At 38.0% G+C, this 20,281-nt stretch overlaps 1 protein-coding gene and 1 long non-coding RNA gene across 3 annotated transcripts in view; both read left to right on the top strand.

Annotated features, from left to right (window-relative positions):
* The window catches only part of LOC132542723 (uncharacterized), a 392,193-nt gene that overhangs the window by 82,586 nt on the left and 289,326 nt on the right, over positions 1-20,281 (top strand). The window lies entirely within an intron of this gene.
* The window catches only part of SPACA1 (sperm acrosome associated 1), a 41,638-nt gene continuing 36,361 nt past the window's right edge, over positions 15,005-20,281 (top strand). For both annotated transcript variants that reach the window (XM_060205068.1, XM_060205067.1), the window contains exon 1: positions 15,005-15,272. In XM_060205068.1, coding sequence (XP_060061051.1) covers positions 15,011-15,272 — 262 coding nt within the window. In that variant the 5' untranslated portion in view covers positions 15,005-15,010. The remainder of the gene's footprint in view (positions 15,273-20,281) is intronic.

The following is a 20,281-nucleotide window of genomic DNA, read 5'->3' as shown; positions in this document are numbered from 1 at the left end:
ATATACTCTAATTTAACTATTCATTCCCCTTTTGATGGTCATTTGGGTTGTTTCTAGATGTTTTGAGATTATGACTAAAGTTACTTGATATATTCATCTTTTTTTGTGAATACATTTTCATTTATGTTGGGTAAATATTTTATTTTTATGTGGCCTACAAATTAAAACTGGTTTTTATATTCTTTAAGTATTGAAAAGCAAAACAAACCAAAAAAGGAATGGGATTTTTTGTTTTCATATTGTTATAAGAATTTGCTAAATCATTCTTCTAAGTGGTTGCTCTATTTTAAGTTCCCGTCCTGAAAGAAAAGTTTTATGTTTTTCTACTATTTGCCAACACTTAGCTTTGGCAGCTTTTTAGTACTATCCAGTTTAGTGTATATACAGTTATAAAATATATTTTAACTTTCACTTCACTGTTGACTATTGATGTAGTACATCTTTCTAAATACTTATTGGCCATCTGTACATCTTTTCTGATGTCTATATCTTCTTTCCACTTATGTCACTTGTATATTCTTTTATTTACTTAAAATTTTATTAGAGATTTTATAGTGCCTTATAAAATTATAGGATAATGGAAGTTGGCCGGCAGAACAGCGAGTTAATTTAAGCACAGGTGACACAAATTGCAAGGACCGGCAAGGATCCCGGTACCAATTCCCCCGCTCCCCACCTGCAGGGGAGTCATTTCGCAGGTGGTAAAGCAGTTCTGTAGTTGTCTATCTTTCTCTCCACCTCTCTGTCTCCCCCTCCTCTCTCCATTTCTTTCTGTCCTATCTAACAACGAAGACATCAATAACAACAACAATAACTACAATAACAATAAAAAGACAACAAGGGCAACAAAAGGGAAAATAATAAAATTATAAGATAATAGGAGTACAGTCTCACCACAAAAGTTCTGTTCCCTCTAGCCCTAAAAATAATCACTATAGTTCTTTTTTTTTATTTTTAATTTTTTTTTTTTGCCTCTAGGGTTATTGCTGGGGTTCGGTGCCTTCACTATGGATTCACTGCTCCAGAAGGCTATTGTTTCCCCTTTTTTGTTGCCCTTGTCATTTTAGCATTGTTGTGGTTATTATTATTGTTGTTATTGCTGTCGTTGTTGTTGGATAGGACAGAGAGAAATCGAGAGACGAGGGGAGACAGAGACGGGGAGAGAAAGACAGACACCTGCAGACCTGCTTCACTGCTTGTGAAGCGACTCCCCTGCAGGTGGGGAGTCAGGGTCTCAAACCAGGATCCTTAGGCCAGTCTTTGCATTTTGTACCATGTGTGCTTAACCCACAGTGCTACCGCCCGACCCCCCTTTTAAAAATTATTTATTTACTAATTTACTATTTTTTAACCAGAGCACTGCTCAGTACTGGCTTATAGTGGTGTGGGGGATTGAACCTGGGACTTTGGAACCTCAGGCATTAGAGTCTGTTTGCATACCCATTATGCTATTTATCCTCGCCCCACTATACTTCTTCTAAAGTGATAGAGATAGGTTACTTTTTTTTTAATTGGAGAATTAATGTTTTACACTCGACAGTAAATACAATAGTTTGTATATGCATAACATTTCCCAGCTTTCCACATAACAATACAACCCCCATTGGGTTCTCTGTCATCTTGTTCTAGGCTACTTATTTATATTTATTATTATTTTATATATATGTTTATTTATTTTCCCTTTTATTGCCCTTGTTTTTATTTTTGTTGTAGTTACTATTGTTGTTGTTATTGATGTCGTTGTTGGATAGGATAGAGAGAAATGGAGAGAGGAGAGGAGACAGTGACGGGGAGAGAAAGACACCTGCAGACCTGCTTCACTGCTTGTGCAGGTGGAGAGCCAGGGACTGGAATCGGAACTTATGCTGGTCCTTGTGCTTTGTGCCATGTGCGCTTAACCTGCTGTGCTACTGCCTGACCTTTTTTAAAGTTCATATATTTCAGTTCTCTATAGTCCACATATGAGTGAGGCCATCTGGTTGTTGTATTTCACTTCCTTCCTTACTTCATTAAACACAGTTCCATCCATTTTGTCCAGAAGGGCAAAAGAGCAATTTTTTAAATTGCAGAGTAGTACTTCTTTGAATATATATCCCATTTTTTAATTGAGTTGCTTTCCTTTTTTATTATTGAGTTGTAAGAGTTCTTTAGCTAACCTAGATACAAGTCTGTTGTTCAGCAAGTGTATTAAGAATATTTTCTCTTTGCTCTACAGCATTTTTGAAATTGTTTTCATCTCAAAAGGGTTCACCTCTAGTAATCCATGTTTTGTTGAGCTCAAGAACACTGCTGTTCTTTCAAGGTTATGGCCACATTCTCTTGAATAGCCCAAGAGCAGTGCATTTTGTGCACATTCATTTCTATCTTATATACTAGTGTTTACTAATGTGCACCCATCAGCATACTTGGGTCAATCACGTAGCTGCACCTCTAAGTGCTTCTTCATTTTCCTGTGTTTTCAAATCCCTGGCATTGGTGAACAATAAGGTGAAAGTTACTTTAGCTCTGTGTGTGGCAAGGACTGCTACAGCCTCCACCAACATCATTGTCCCTTTCTTCCTGATTTATCATAGGAATCAATATGGTTAGCTTTCCATGAAACTAGACGTGGCTATGTGATTCATCCTACAAATAAGTTGTCATTTCTTGGAAGAAATAAAAATAAAAACTTTTTTGGTAGTCAGAATCTTTAGAATTAAGACAAATGTAAATAGTCATTATGTAGTTATTTAAAAATTAAATGTTATGTTACATTGTTATCTTTTTTTTACTCCCCTCTCCCTTCCTGCCTTCATTCCTTTCCCCCTCTCTTCCACAGTATGTTCTTTTCCTAATCTAGATACACTATTTATTAGTGAAGTCTGTTCTTTTTCATCTCTTGCCCTTTTTTCCAGAGTTTCATGTTCCATGTATACGTTTATAACAGTAAGAGGTATACTAGAGATGATTAGCTAATCTTAAATGGCTTGAAATGGAGGGTTGTGCAACAGCAAACATTTTCATATTGACACAAGATTGTCCTTACGTTTCCACGCTGGGCTATTTTATACATCTTCTCTGGCACTTAAATTCATTTGCTTTTAATAATCTAGTGTTCTGTGGTTCTGACTTCCCATTGCCTCCTACACATCTGTTTGGATTGGTATTCTGCTGCTTGTCATGCAAGCATGATTTCACTTTGAAAATAATTTTCTTTTGATGGATGCTCTGGTTGTTCAGGCAAGCATGGTCTTGTGTTCTTAAAATTCTCTGATAGCTGGTCTCAGCACTCCAGTGGTCATCCCTCAGGGTCTCAGGCACTCACTCATATTAGCTCCTGACTTCTATGTAATTAAATGCCAAAAATGTTGTATTCCTTGGATTAATCTCTACCAAGCGTTGGAAAACTATTGCTACTGGGCAAGATTTGGTTTTAACTTGTTTTTATGTGGCCTGCAAGCTAAAACTGGCTTTTATTTTGTGAAGTATTAGATAAACAAAACCAAATAGAAAAAGTGATAGACTATGTAGCTACAGTGCCCAAAATATTTAATATTTGAATTTTTGTTGAAAAAGTTTACCTATGCCTAACCTATATGGATAAAATTAAATTTCTACATGGCATACACCCCCTTTGGCAAAAAAGTAAGCCATATGTCTTCCAAATACTTTTTTTTTTATTTGAATGGTTTGACTCTGAGTATAAAGCTGTGCAGAATACATATACTTTAGGAAGGGAAAAATATACTTTAGGGAGGGAAGACAGCAAGAGATAGGTAGTGAGTTCCCATGGTAGCTGCAACTGAGATTCAGTGAGAGATTGTTTATGAGTGAGTGAGACATAGCAGACAAATAAATAAATAAATCTTATAAATAAATCTTAGCTCCAAATTGAAAATAACAAGGACCAATGCTTCAAATTATGGGAACTAAACAGTTTCTCATTTGATCTTCTACACAGCAAGCTGTGTGATGAGTAGTGGCACCAAGGATTTATCTTTTTTTTTTTTTTTTGATGGGCAATAATTTGCCCAAGAAAACTCAGGGGGAGGTTAGCCAGTATTAAGTAACCCTTTCAGTCATTCTTTACATTCATTATTCATATTGCTCGTTATACAGCAGGAAAGAACATGCTGTGGGTACTTGCCTTCTACTACATGACATTTTCAATAAAATTGCATACAATATCAGTTATTTTTGTAATGAAACAACTTTGACTCACCAATCCACATCTATTCACTGTTCTCTCACTTTGTACCCTTACAAAGTCCTTACCTCAGGCTAAATAGCTGCTCCTGTTCCTTTACCCACCTGGAATATTTCTCCCCTACTTAAAAAATTTTTTTAAGATTTATTTTTTAGTATTTATTTATTATTTATTCCCTTTTGTTGCCCTTGTTGTAGTTATTATTGATGTAGTTGTTGTTGGATAGCACAGAGAGAAATGGAGAGAATAGGGGAAGACAGAGAGGGAGAGGAAGATAGACACCTGCAGACCTGCTTCACCACTTATGAAGCAACTCCCCTGCAGGTTGGGAGCCAGGGGTTTGAACTTGGATCCTTATGATGGTCCTTGCACTTTGAGCCACTTGCGCTTAAACTGCTGCACTACCACCCCATCCCCTAATTTTATCTACAGTATGATATTGAACCCCTTTTATCCTATTGTTTTGTCAGTGTCTCCTTTTTATAAATAAAAATTTGTAAAAATAATGTATGATAAGACCAGGAAAATGACTCAGTGATGGAGTACAGGATTTGCATGTGTGAGGTTCCAAATTTAATTCTTAGCATAAGTGTTAGAGTGGTAGTTCTCATATTCTCTCTCTCTCTCCTTATCTCTCTCATCAAATAAATATCTGTAAAATAAAAAAAAAGAAATTGTTGGAAAATCCAGACTCAAATATCATCTCCACTATGACATTGTTTTGAATTCCCTCAGCTGGGACTTCTTCCTCTGGACTTGTTTCTTAGCCTGGATATTCCTTACTGTGCCCAAGGTGTGTCCTAGAATTTAGGCTTTAATTTCTACTGACTCTTACTAAACTTAAGGTCTCTGAAAGATAGACACTTCCCTTCAGTCTTGTCCAGACTTATGAGGGAATATTACTGATCTCTTTCCCAAAGCTGACAGTTATTTCACAGCTCTGAACTTCATTTTCAGAATCCAGTTAGGCTCTCAGACTCATGGGGCTGAGGCTAACCTTTCCAGTCTTCTGGTTTTGTGGTCCCTAGGGTCTCTAGCCCATCTAGCCCCTTCATCACACTGCCATTACACACTGATCTGTATTTGGCTTCTATCTTTGTGTGTGTCCTGTATGTAAGCATGGTGAGACAAGGAGGAAGCTTCTTCATATCAGCTCATTCTGCCATATGGCCTGTTGATAACACAGTAACATCAGGCTCATTTTTATTATGGATAGTGTCATATTTTTTTCCATTCCATTTAATTTGAGTGAAGATCCTGAATATACTAATATAATATCATAACTTTTCTAAGACTGAGATATGCTTCAGATACAAATTTTCTGAGTTTTTCCCAGCTAAAGAAATAGACTATGGGGGCCTGGGTGGTGGCTCACCCAGTTAAGCACTTTTTATGAAGCACAGGTACCCGTGCAAGGATCCCGGTTGGAGCTTCTGGCTCCCCACCTATAGAGGGGTCTCTTCACAAGCAGTGGAGCAGGTCTGCAAGGGTCTATCTTCTCTTTTTTTAAAAAAATTTCCTTAATGGAGGATTAATGGTTTATAGTCAACAGTAAAATGAAATAATCTCAGTTTTCCACACATCAATTCAACCCCTAGGAAGTCCTCCTCTGCCATCATGTTCCAGGACCTGTATCCCCCCCCACCCCAGTGCAGTACACCAGTCTTTCTCCCTTTATATGTACCCCTCCTCTCTAAATTTCTCTCTCTCCTATTCAATAAAATGAAAAAAAAAAAAAAGCCACCAGGAGCAGTGCATTTGTAGTCCTGGCACCAAGCCCTAGCAGTAACCCTGGAGGCAAAAAAGAGATGAAGAAGTAGACTATGGTGAAGAAAGATAGAAAGATTAGTGCCTAGAGATGACTGTGAGAAAAAGAGATATGGGAGTGAAATGAAACAATCCTGTAGCTCACAGGTACTTAGGAGATTAAACAAATAACCAAACATGAGGCAAATTGATAAGAGAAAATAGTAATAAAATGTACTAACATATAGTATACTTCCTAGACACATAGAAAGACCCAGAGAGTCTGAGTAACTTTCCCATGGTGCTCTAGGCATGTCCTTATTTGACACAGCAAGAAGAAAGAAATGTTAGAAAGATTATCAAAAGGGTGATTGATGATAGACTTCAGTTCCCTATTTTCCCTCCTTCCTAAGAGAAGTCTTTATGTTAAAGGCAATCTCCATTCTATTTTTGGGCCCCATTTATGAAACAGACCTTTTGCCAAGACATTTTTTGGGAGGTGACAAGTTTTTGTTCCCCCTCTAGAACAGATGATAGGAAATTTCAATCTGATCAAATTTCAGTTACTTGTGCAAATGCCCTTTGCACAACGCAGAGAGCAGAAACTCATTTAGTGGCATAGTCAACTTTATGACAAATAAAGTTTAAGTTAAAATTTTACATTCAGAGTCCATAGCTTGAGCACTTTTCATAGAACTAAAGTGACTCTTTCACCTATTTAAACAAAGGATGATTTATATTGTAATTACTTTGTATTTAAAAGGCCAAATCTTATTTTACAGGTCAACGGACTGACTACACACAACTTCAATCAAGTCTGCAATGGCAGAATAACAAAAGACTATATGGAAGCTTATATGGAACAGGGTGTTGTTTAATTTCTTTTTTTATTTTTTATTATTTATTTTAAGAAAGGAGACATTAACAAAACCATAGGATAATAGGGGTACGACTCCACACAATTCCCACCACCAGATCTTCGTATCCCATCCCCTCCCCTGATAGCTTTCCTATTCTTTATCCCTCTGGGAGTATGGACTAAGTATGGTCTAAGTTTGGGTTACATAAAATTAAGGAAACTTGATCAAGATACTTGATAATGGATAAATATATATTACATGCATTACATAGGTCTTAAATAAAAAAGGAAATTTAAAGCTAAAAATAATGTGTCTTTTTTAAAGTTACAACTTCCTGTGTGAGTGCTTGAATTTATTCCTAAAATATACCAATTTAGAAAAGATTGAATTAATTTTTTTAAAGACAGGTTGTGTTTAGTGACAAGTCGCCATGAGAACAGATCCTTAGCACTTGATAAGTCACCATGAGAACAGATACTTAGCACTGTATCTTGTCAGCAGGGCATAGAAAAGTAGAGCAGGGACTGGTTGGTGGTATTGAGCATGTGCATTACTGTGTGCAGGGATCAGGGTTCAAGCCCCTGGTCTCCACCAGTAAGTGGGTAGCTTCATGAGCAGTGAGGCAGTGCTTCAGGTATGTATGATTCTAAACCATCTGAGTGTTTCTAAATATTCTCTGTAACATCTGGAATTGCAAATCCCTTCTCAAATATTGTGCAAGTTTCTTTGGTATCTGTATGGCATGTACGTGGACTGTGATGGGAAGTTAAAGAGGACAAAAAAGAGATGATCTTCTTAGGTTTACGACAAAAATCGGATTGTATGTTAAGGGACAGCTGGGTCCCTGGCTCCCTAGTACATGTTACAATGCATGTCTTCTCTAGATTGGCTGGACCATTGTCTTGGCATTTATTGTTGCTTAGCACCTTGCGTATCTCTCTACTTGGGAAGACTTCACAGGACCCATGGTTGATCAATTTTTTACAACACAGACATGGCCAGATATGAAGAGTAGTTCAAATCTTTATTCTTCATTTGAGCAAATAAACAACAAAGAGGGTTTAGCTTAGACTCACAAATTGCTTAGCATATTTGAGATACGTTCTGCAGTTCTAATATTGATCTGGGAGTGTTTTTAAAACATTACTATGGCAACAATTCCTATTCAGTGGGGCAAGCAACGTATTATCTATGCAAAAAAAGAAGTAAGAAGAGTATTTCAGACACTGCCTTTTTACACCCTGCAGATGTGCCCTGACCTCTCAGCATTATTTTTGCTGAGGACAATGTCTGGAAAATAAATTTTACTGAGAGTTAGTTACTGACTCAGGGAGATATTATCAGTTCAAGCACTATATCACAGAATACAGCTTCTCACTGATTTAAGATTTTTCACCAAATGAATGCTTTCATCATAGTTGAAGTTGATTGGGTTATCATCTGAAAACTCCATGGAAAAAAAAAAGATAATATTTTTGAGGCAGTACCTGAAAATTGCTGCATAGGATACATTACAAAGATAGAGCTGTAGGTTTTCATGAATTTGTTCATGCAGCATTCACTGAGCAAATATTTATCAGGCAGAGCCTGCAATGAAAAAGGAGTGCCAGATGTCAATTCTACCAGCAAGAGTTACAAGTTCCAACTGATGCTTTTGAACATCTACAACAAGAATTTTCTTTTAGATCATGGAACAAGACAAACCTCTGTCAAGCCTAATATAATTCAACATTTCATTTCTTCCTTTCCACTGAATTTAGGAACAGTAGGCAACCTACTTTTTGCTTAAAAAATAGAAGGTAAAGACAATAGGTTGCCTTGTATAGCACAGCTTATATTGTAAACTGAATAGTTTCCAAAAATTGCCTTATCTTAATTGTCAGTCCTGAGACAACACTGGATATGTATTGTGTGAGTAGGTACATACATGTGTATGTGTATATGTACATACTTATAGAATTATTTGGATTCACTTGATAGGCAAATTAGTCAGATGCTGAGTGGTTACCCGTGTATGGGCTTTGGACTAGAAGCATCAGCATCACCTGGGAGCTAGTTAGACATGAAGAATCTCAGGCCCCACCTGAAATCCACCAAATTGCTTTGACTTTTAACAAGATCCCCAGGTAATTCCTATCAATTAAACTCTGAGAAGCATTGTTGTAGCAGATTTAAGTAAGAAAGTGAGTTGAGAATTAACCTAAGTATCTGAAAAAAAAAGTTTCAATTACCTAATTTTAAAAAGTGATTATGTGTAAGTTATAGGAATGAATGCGCAGGATGTTGAATCATCTGTATATCAATTTTCAAATTTTTCTGCCCATGCAAGTACTACCATCGTAACTGTTTGGGGGGGGGGGTGACCATTCAAGGCTCCTAAATCCCTGGCAAACAATGAGAGCTCTAGTACTTCTCCTCAATTAAAGATAATGTTATATAAGATTAGTAATAGAGGGGCTGGGTGGTAACACACCTGGTTAAGTGTATGTTTTAGCATTCACAAGGATGCAGGTTCAAACCCCGTTCTCCACGTGCCGGGGGAAATCTTCATAAGTGGTGAAGCAGTGCTGAAGGTGTCTCTCTGTCTTTCCCTCCTCTTCTGTTTCACTCTCCCTTTCAATTTTTCTCTGTTCTATCAGATAAAATAAATAAAGTTTAAAAATGTTTTGTATAGTATGTTCTACACAGAGACTCTTATGCCTGAGGCTCTGAAGTCCCAGGTTCAATCCTGTGCACCACCATAAGCCAGAGCTGATAAGTGCTTGGGTAAAAATTAATAATAATGTTTAAGTAATAGAACTCTGAAAATTAAAAAATAAATCCTAAACTTCACCACATGTATTTTAACTTTCATTTCCTTGCCAACAGCTGTTTAGTTATAGATGATGTTTATTTACATAGCTGCTATTGTACACAGCTTCATTTGTAATAACTCCATTTATTCCCAGTTAAGGGGTAAAAACAAGGTCAAAGTTGTTGATGTTGGGTGGAAAGAATGGTGTTTAAGGCTTCTGTATTCATTCTTTTGTCACACAGTGCCATTTTGAGTTAATTGTAATCTTAATTATTAACAATTCTAACTATAATCAAACTACTTCTTAGTCATAATTTGTAAATAGGTCAATCATATCCCATTGAGCACAAAGATTATTTAATCATTATCCTATTACATGAAAATTCAGATAGTTTTCATGTTTTGCTATTGTAAATAACAGTGATAAAACATCTTTGTGCAAATCTTTAATCCATTAAATTCACTTCCATTGCATAAGACATCAATAACAGAATTATTGGACTTGAATATATGTAATATTACAGGACTTTAAATTTTTATGCATAGCTGTGCTAGAGGATGGTCATAATTTATTTTGAAATCTGCATTGTTTTCAGAGCATTCCAGTTTCAGCATATCTTGTCTTTCGTAGGCAATAGAAAAAAATATTTCCAAATTTCCTAATTACTTCATATAGAGCTCATGATTTTTCAATGAAAATAATTAAAACTATGTAATTGAAATTCACTGTTTTCTTAGAGACCAATTTCCCAACAGGTGTTTGAGGCCTGAGCATAAATGAACTGCAGGTGCATTGCTATAATGTGCTTTGCAATCATATGACTAAAGGTGGAAGTTGCTAAAGCCTCCTGGAGAATCATTATCCTCTCCACTCCAGTACAAATAGATGGAAAAAATTTGGAAAGTGAAGTCTAAATGTCACTGTCTTCCCTACTTCAGCTTTGTATTTTTTACTCATTTTTTTTACTCAACTTTAAAATAGTTCTAGAATAATTTTTAAAAATCCACATACTATATTTTAAATGTACTTGTACCAAGTTTACTAGAATTTTGCTTAATATCTTAGGATATGTTCTTCAGGAATATTGACCAGTAGTTTTCTTTTTTTGCTGTGTCTCTATGCCTTTTCTCTTTTGGTATCATGGTAATGTTGAATTCATAGAAGAAATTAGAAAGTATTCCAATGTTTTTGATTTTTTTTTATTTTGGAAGAGCTTGTGGAGTATAGTTAGTAGTCCTTCCTTGAAGACTGTGAAGAGCTAATTCATAAAACTATCTGTACCACTGTTGTTTGGGAGACTTTTGATGTATGTTTCTATTTCTTTTTTTTAATTTTTTTTTTATTTAAGAAAGGATTAATTAACAAAACCATAGGGTAGGAGGGGTACAACTCCACACAATTCCCACCACCCAATCTCCATATCCCACTCCCTCCCCCGATAGCTTTCCCATTCTCTATCCCTCTGGGAGCATGGACCCAGGGTCATTGAGGGTTGCAGAAGGTAGAAGGTCTGGCTTCTGTAATTGCTTCCCTGCTGAACATGGGTGTTGACTGGTCGTTCCATGCTCCCAGTCTGCCTCTCTCTTTCCCTAGTAGGGTGTGTCTCTGGGGAAGCTGAGCTCCAGGACATATTGGTGGGGTCTTCAATCCAGGGAAGCCTGGCTAGCATCCTGATGGCATCTGGAACCTGGTGATTGAAAAGAGAGTTAACATACAAAGCCAAACAAATTGTTGAGCAATCGTGGACCCAAAGCTTGGAATAGTGGAGAGGAAGTGTTAGGGAGGTACTCACTGCAAACTCTAGTATATTCTGCTTTCAGGTATATATTTTGCAGTAGTTTATGGATACGTGTGAACATAAGCTCTCTCTCACAGAAACTGGTGTATATCTAGGTTTTGGGACTTTGTTAGAAAGTGAACCACCTGAGATGAAATTAGCTAAAACCTGGAAGCAACCCAGGTGCCCAACAACAGATGAGTGGCTGAGAAAGCTGTGGTATATATACACAATGGAATACTACGCAGCTATCAAGAACAATGAACCCACCTTCTCTGACCCATCTTGGACAGAGCTAGAAGGAATTATGTTAAGTGAGCTAAGTCAGCAAGATAAAGATGAATATGGGATGATCCCACTCATCAACAGAAGTTGACTAAGAAGATCTGAAAGGGAAACTAAAAGCAGGACCTGACCAAATTGTAAGTAGGGCACCAAAGTAAAAACCCTGTGGTGAGGGGTAGACATGCAGCTTCCTGGGCCAGTGGGGGGTGGGAGTGGGTGGGAGGGATGGGTCACAGTCTTTGGGTGGTGGGAAAGGTGTTTATGTACACTCCTAGCAAAATGTAGACATATAAATCACTAGTTAATTAATATGAGAGGGGGAAAATCAATTGTATGTCTCAAAGTTTTTCAAAACACAAACTGAATCTTTTTAATATATAGGCTGTGTATTTGATATGCGGACTCTCTCAAAAGCCTAGACCAAGTAGATTAGAAGAATCCAATATCACAGCTATATACAAGATACTGGGTACTGTTTCTATTTCTTTTATTGTAATGTATTACTGTTTTCTACTTTCCCCTCATTCAGTTTTGAGAAATTACATGCTCCTAATAACTTACCTATCTCTTCTAAGTTTTCCAACTTAGTGGCATATAGTTGTTCATAGATGCTTTGTATGATACTCTGGATTTTTATAGTATCTATTGTGATTTATCTCCTTCCATCTACTATCCTACTTATCTGGATCTTCTCCCCCCCCCTTTTTTTCCCTGCTGAACCTGACTAAGGGGATGTCAGTGTTGTTTACCTTTTCAAAGAAGTAGGTCTTGGTTTTCTTAATTTTGGAACTGGAGCATTTAAAAGAAAATCCTCAAGCAAATATCACAACTGGATAGTCATCAACTGAATTACATAAAAATAAATTAGCATTTACACTGACTTAAAGCTTACAATGATATTAACTAGAAGCTCAGAAGAAAGCATTATGACCACCATTATCCTATTGAATAATGACAATGGTACCTATTGAATTTGACAATTTAAATGAAATGGACAAATTTCATGGAAAAAACAAAAACTTACTAAAAAACCAAACATAAGGTAGTTGGGCAGTAGCTCAGTGGGTTAAGCGCATGTGGCGCAAAGCTCAAGGACAGGCATAAGGATCCCTGTTCAAGCCCCCTGGCTTCCCACCTGTAAGGGAGTCCCTTCACAGGCGGTGAAGCAGGTCTGCAGATGTCTTTCTCTCCCCATCTCTGTCTTCCCCTCCTCTCTCCATTTCTCTCTGTCCTATCTAAAAATGACGACATCAGTAACAACAACAATAATAACTACAACAACAATAAAAAGACAACAAGGGCAACAAAAGAGAAAATAAATAAAATTTTTAAAAAAGCAAAAAAAAAAAAAAAAAAAAACCCAAGCAGATAGTCTATTTAAGGATAGAATATATAGTTTAAAATTTTCTCAGCAAGAAATGTCTAGGACAATGACTCACAGTTTTAACTGTACTAATAGTGATAACACTGAGTCTACCTAACTTTTCTGAGAAACAGAGGAGAAAATTTATTTATTTCTCAATTCATTCTATGAGATGTTGGGGGGAACCTTTGAATACAGAGATAGGGCAGGTTAGGCTGGTCTCCTGGGAGTCTGTTTTGGGGTGCAATGTGAGGGGATTCATCTATTTTTGAGGCATAGGAAAAACAGGAAGGAATAGAACTTGGCTTACACTGGGTATGGGTAAAATAATTTTTTAATTTTCTTTTTTAACTATATTTATTTATTTATTGGGTAGAGATGGCCAGAAATTGAGAGGAAGGAGGAAATAAAGAGGGAGAGAGATAGAGACACACCTGCAGCACTGCTTCACCACTGTGAAGCTTTCTCCTGGCAGGTAAGGACTGGGTCCTTGAGCATTGTAATGTATGCACTCAACCAGGTGTGCCACCACAGGGTGTCCAGGGTAAAACAGAATTGAAATGAGGTTGTGGGGTGGATTTTGTTTCTCAGTGACCAAAAGAAATGGTAGTATTTATACTTGGCCTGAGTTCCATAGGAAAATAAAGTAGTAAAATATAGAATCATATAATTGTAAGGGGGAACTTCCAGAGGGGTAGCTCAGAGTAGCAGCAGCAGGGTTTTGCTCTCCCCAATCAACTAGGAAAAGCAATAAAAACAACCTGAAAACTCAACAAAATATAAACAGGGTGTCTTTAAAAGACTCACTAAGCCACAGGTGAGTACCAACACGTGTGGCTTGTGAACAGAAAGGGGACTGGGTGGTGGCACATCTGGTTGAGTGCTCATGCTACAATACAGAAGAACCCTGGTTCCATTCTCCAGTCCCCACTTGCTGGGGTAAAGGTTTGCAAGTGCTGAAGTATTGTTGCAAGTGTCTCTCTGTCTCTCTCCCTGTCATCCTCTTCCCTCTCGATTTTTGGTTATCTGTATTTAGTTACTAAAGATAATTTAAAAAGTTAAAACTAAATAAAAAGAAATAAAAAAGTTTATGTCTTATATGGTTCCCCAAATATCTGCTACCTAGAGACAGAATGGAACAGAGATAGCTTGACAATAGTTACATCCTCCTCTCTTTTCCAATACCCTAGTCTTGCTCAAGGAAAGTTTACACCAAGCTGAGGACATGGCACAACACCTAAGAACGTGAGTCCACGTCTGAAAGCCTTACTTTCAGTGTTCAGATCAGAGACAGAAAGCAAGCCCCGCTATCTTCTAGAAATCAGACCTCAGCAGCGGATACAGTAGTTCAGTATGGAACACCAATTCAAGGCTACTCAAGCCAGAAAGCTGGCTGTTCCTCATAAGGAACTGGAAATCAGGTCACTAGAAAGCGCTCCAGGTTCGAAGGACTTTGAGTAGTTAACAGTGGGAGAATGAAAGGTGAATCTTTTAGAAGGAAGCAGTTGCCTTTAGCTCTCCAGTAAGATAGGACATCTGCAGACCTGTTTCACTGCTCAAAAAATGTGCCTTCCCCCGCAGGTGGGGAGCAGAGGCTTGAAACCAGGTCCTTGGAGCATGGTAACAGGTGCACTCAACCTGGTGTGCCACCTCCAGGACCTCCAAATTAAAATAATAATGATAATAACAATAACAATAACAACAACAATAATGATACTTTAAATGGCCCCAATGCAAGAAGTGCAGAGGGCAGGAGGGCTAGGGACAGCCAGGAGCCCTGGGAAGCCCTCTGGCCTGGGAGCTTCATGAGGGCCTGGAGATGCATCCCTGCTGCCAGTGCGCGTTCCAGGGCAGCTGGAGCCCCAGGCGCGCGGGTGACGAGAGTTGACGCTTCAATGGTTGCCTGGGCGCGTCGCCAGGGTTCGGAGTTTCTCTCTCTTCGAAGCACCTCAACTGCGGCTAAGACTGCTCCTTGGGCTGCGGTCGGGGTGGAAAGCGATGAGCCCCGGGGGCGCGGGCTGCTCCTCCCTGCTGCTGTTCAGTGTGGGCTGGCTGCTCCTGGCGGGCCTCCAGTCCGCGTGCGGAACAAAAGTCACTGCCCTCCAGGAAGCCTCCTTGGCCCGCGAGGGCGAAGCCCAGGGCGATAACGAAGCTGAGCAGGAGGCCTCGGAGACCATGGAGAACAATGACAGCACTGAAGCCACAGAAGGCAGTGATGGCGAGGCTGAGAACGAGGCCCAGCCTGAGTCGGAGGAGGATGGTGAGGGCGGGAGGCGCTGTGGAGATTCTCGGTGAAGGTCACAACTGTTCAGACTGTTCAGAGAATGATCCCGTTAATATCTGCAGAGCATTCTCACAAACATCAGCCCCCAACGTGTGTTCCTTACCCAATGACCCCAAAGAAAAATGTGCTAGTTCTTCAAGGCCACGGATAAGCATATATACAGAAATGACCATAAACAAACATACAGGAAAACAAACTGCCAACATTGCCTTGGACAAGGAAATAGATGCCTTTTGCTTTTTGTTTTTTTGACTTGTGAATAGCCCTTAACAAAAGCATTGTTTTAGACTCCCTTTCTAGTTTTTTTTTTTTTTTTTCATTGCACTGTAATTTTTTCTCAAGTTTCAAATTGCTTGAGGTCTTCCTCCTTCCACATTGGCACTAAGGGCTGGAATAAAGAATTCCCTTCAGTGTGAAACATCTAGGTAGAGTAGTGTGTTGGCAAAAATGCTCAGAAACCCTCTCATCACTTTCTTGCAGCTTTACCTTTGAGCAAACTTCAAAACCCAAAAGGAAATGTAGGAAACACTTTTCCACTTCTTTCTCTCCACCCCCCCTTTTTGTTTTTATCAGGAGCTTAATGGTTTACTGTACAGTTATTGATACATGGGTACAGTTTGTCATCTCTCCATGATAGGTGACTGCAAAGGACCCCCAACTTAAGTCCATTTCCACTATCAGGGTGGTGGAACACCCCAACACCCTATGCCTTTCCCATCACTCCCAGAGTTCTTTGCTTCAGTGCAAAACACAGCACCCAGTCTGAGTTTCACTTTATGGTAAATACTTTTCAAGGGATTCAGCTATTAACTTTGTTGAATGGTACTGCTAACGATGGTGGATGAGTCTATTTGCCTTTCCTGCTGGTTCATTAAGCAGCAAAAGATGACAAGCTGTTCTATCTGGTATGTTGATTAGAAGCTCCTGTGCTAGTAGGTAAAAGGCCAGTTGTATGTTGGTAACCATTTTAAGAATTATGATTCCATGCACCCATAAATAACCCAGCTGAACTTCAGTTAATATTCTTGGCAGTCTCATGTCTTCTATCCATATTGTGTAGGTGCTGTATTTTTCAGCCTTTCTTGATGACAGATGGTGACACTCAGTGACAGGAAGAGATTGCCTATCTGAGGTTAATGTTGGGATCAAGGTTTTGCACTGTCTTGATTAGAGATCTGAGAGGGGTCCTTGGTTTTGCAAATATGGACAAGAAAGAGGATTAGGAAAGAAATGTTCTAAAGAATAGTAACTATTATTTCATGTTAGTAATTGATATCATCAAAATAATCAAAGGATAGTTTTGATATAAAATGCTGAGTTTATAGACTAAACTCAAGTGATGGCATTAGAATGCCTTAGGTTCAAATTCAAACCCAGTTGTTATTCTTTCAGTTTCTTTCTTTCAGTTTAATTTCCCCATCTTTAATCTTCCAGGAGTCTGTGTACATTGTGCAAGTTTTTTTTTAATTGTTTTTATTTGGGGGCTAGTGGTTTACATTGCAGTTATTTACACATGCATATAATCTCTCATCTCCCTCTGAAAGTTCTCTACAGAGCACTCTAACCTACAGTTTAGAGCCTTTTCCATCATCATATAATAGGACCCCAAAGTTTCATCCACCTATCCATCTGCAATTTTATACATAAAATTTCATGCATAGTTGCTTTTCCCAAAACTTTAAATTTGAGGTGTCTGAGACCTAAAAGTTTGTGTTATTAAAATCTGGCAAAAAACTTTACTAGCCCTTAGTATACCAATAATTATTGCCATCAGCATTTTACTTACTATACTATAAACTTTTAAAGTTCTTTTCCCCATATTTAAGACATTTGGAAAATGAAATAAACAGTTTTTTAATTTTTTATATTTATTTAACCTTTTGTTGCCCTTGTTTTTTATTGTTGTTGTAGTTATTATTGTTGTTGTTATTGATATAGTTGTTAGATAGAACAGAGAGAAATGGAGAGAAGAGGGGGAGACAGAGAGAGGGAAAGATACCTGCAGACATCCTTCACCATTTGTGAAGCGATTCCCCTGCTGGTGGGGAGCCAGGGCTCGAACCGGGATCCTTACACTAGTCTTCGTGCTTTGTGCCATGTGTGTTTAATCTGCTGCGCTACCCTCTAACTCCACAATAAACAGTTTTTGACATCTTAAGAAAAAATTAAATATGGAAAACGCCATGTTTTTATTATATTTCCCCTGGTTTTGAAGGTATCTATGCTGTGTTGTTGGAAAAATCATGTTGTATTTTTTTCAATGTAAAAATGCAGCATAATTTTTCCAACAACACAATATTCCAACTGAAGTTAAATACCCAAGAACTGCTATTTGTGAATCTGGAACACTTTTGTCTTGATTCCAGATGTAAAATACATTTCTAATATATTCTGGTTTATCATTAATCTGTAGTTCACTTGTTTTACTAGAGCACTGCTCAGCTCAGATTTATGGTGGTGCTGGGATTCAGCCTGGGACCTTTGATGCCTCAGGCTTGAAAGACTTTTTACATATCCATTATATTATCTCCCCAGACTTTCTAAAATAATTTATTTTTGTTTTCTTTTTTGTTTTTGATTTCTTTAAAAAAATATTTTTTAGTTATTTATCCCCTTTTGTTACCCTTGTTGTTTTATTGTTGTTGTAGTTATTATTGTTGTTATTGGATAGTGCAGAGAGAAATGGAGAGAAGAAGGGAGGAGAAAGAGGGGGAGAGAAAGATAGACACCTGCAGACCTGCTTCACTTCCTGTGAAGCGACTCCCCTGCAGGTGGGGAGCTGGGGTAATCGAACCGGATCCTTAAGCTGGTCCTTGCACTTTGTGCCACTTGCGCTTAACCCACTTGTGCCCAGCTCCCTCAATTTCGATTCTTACACACCAATTATAAGTGATGTTTATACTGGATTTTATTCATTTGTTCATCACCTATTTTCTTTCTGTCATCTTGTGTATATATCTGCCATCTGGGTTTGTTCGTTTATAAATCTTATTAAGTAAATTTTGCTGTATAAACGGTTTTAAAAAGGTAAAAATAACAGGGGCTAGGCAGAGATGCACATGGTTAAGCACACATATTACAGTGCAAGGACTCAAGTTCAAGCCCCTGGTCTCTACCTACAGGGCCAAAGTTTCCTAAATGGTGAAGTTGGGCTGCAGGTGTTTCTCTGTCTCTTTCCCTCTCTTCCTCCTCCTCCTCTATCAATTTCTCTCTTTCTCTATTCAATAACATATAAGTGAAAAAATATAATTAAAAAGGGAGAATAAATTTAAATTCATACCTTTATTTATTAGCAAAACATTATGGTTTGGCTTATTTTCACAAATATTTCAGGAGCATGCTCTTCCTGTTGGGAGACTAACTGAAAGAAAATACCACATATTTTTATCTTTAGAAATATGATCTTCATTCATTGATTCTTGATTTAGGGAACTTTCATCTGGAACATTCATCTAAGATAGCATAATCTCCCACTCTTTGCTTATGCAATCAATTTCACAATCATCATTAGCATCTAAAATGCTAGTTGCTATCTGTCTGTCTACTTTCATCTTCTGATTCTTGCAATAATTGTGAAATGTTTTTCTCTGTCAGTTTTTGACATTGTAGGCAAAAACTGAAAAGTTAAAAAATCTCAACTGTCTTTAGTGAAAGCTGATAATGGACAAGAAAGGTGCCTCTAGATTTTTTTATTCTGCAGAAAAAAGGAAACAGCAGTAAGCATCTAGATTTTTTAATTCTGCAGAAAAAAGGAAACAGCAGTAAGCAAAGGACATATAATAGCTATGCTTTATTACACAATTGCATCATATTTCTTGAAAATTTCAACTAGTTGTCCTTTTCATTAATATAGCCTTAGCATAGTTGAAAAAACTGATGAATAATAATGAAATTCATGATTATGGATCATAAAATAATGAAATGTTTCAAAATATAGGAAAACTATCTAAGATATATTCAATTTATATTATTACCTTTTAAAAATTATTTTCCCTTTTGTTGTCCTTTTTTATTGTTGTAGTTATTATTGTTGTTGTTATTGATGTCGTCGTTGTTAGATAGGACAGAGAGAAATGGAGAGAGGAGGGGAAAACAGAGAGGGAGACAGAAAAATAGACACCTGCAGGCCTGCTCCTCTGCCTGTGAAAAGACTCCCCTGCAAGTGGGGAGCCCAGCTCAAACAGGAATCCTTACTCTGGTCCTTGCGCTTCGTGCCACATGCACTTAACTGGCTGCTTTACCGTGGACTCCACGATCCTGGTCAGAGTCCACGGCTCCCCACCTGCAATGGGCTCGTTTCACAAGTGGCAAAGCAGGTTTGCAAATGTCTCTCTGTCTCTCCCCATCTCTGTCTCCCCTCCTCTCTCGACTTCTGTCTGTCCTGTCCAACAACATCAACAGCAATGACAACAACAATAATAATGACAACAAGGGCAACAAAATGGGAAAAAATAGTCTCCAGGAGCAGTGGATTCATAGTGCAGGCACCTAGCTCCAGTGATAACGCTGGAGGCAAAAAAAAAAAAAAGAGAGAGAGAGGAAGAGAGATAGAGAGACACCTGCTGCCCTGCTTCTTTACTACTTGCAAAACTTTTCTCCTGTAGGTGGGATCAGGGTTTCCTTACATGTGCACTCAACTAGTTATGCCACCACACTGCCCCTGTTGCCCAGAATTAAAGATAACATTCCAGAATCTGGCAAGAACAAAAAGAGTGGGGCCATTACCAACCTTTTTATTGTCATAGTTTAGAACCCAGTTGAATTTTATAGAGGTTTGATCATACTCTTGACCTGTTAAACTTTTAATTCATTTTACTTGTTCTCCCATCAAATTAAGAGAGCTAATTTATTATCTTTGGATTTCTGACAAGTGAGCTCTACCTGCAGGACTTTTTAGTTTCTCTAGGTTTTCATTTTATTAAAATTGCTCATTACTCCGCCCTGTCATTTTAAAATTCAGATCTATCTTTAAATGTATATCTTAA

The sequence above is a fragment of the Erinaceus europaeus genome, chromosome 13 (genome assembly GCF_950295315.1).
Source record: "Erinaceus europaeus chromosome 13, mEriEur2.1, whole genome shotgun sequence".
Classification (NCBI taxonomy): Eukaryota; Metazoa; Chordata; class Mammalia; order Eulipotyphla; family Erinaceidae; genus Erinaceus; species Erinaceus europaeus.
Note: the sequence above shows the minus strand (reverse complement) of the source record. Positions and strands in the feature narration are given on the sequence as shown.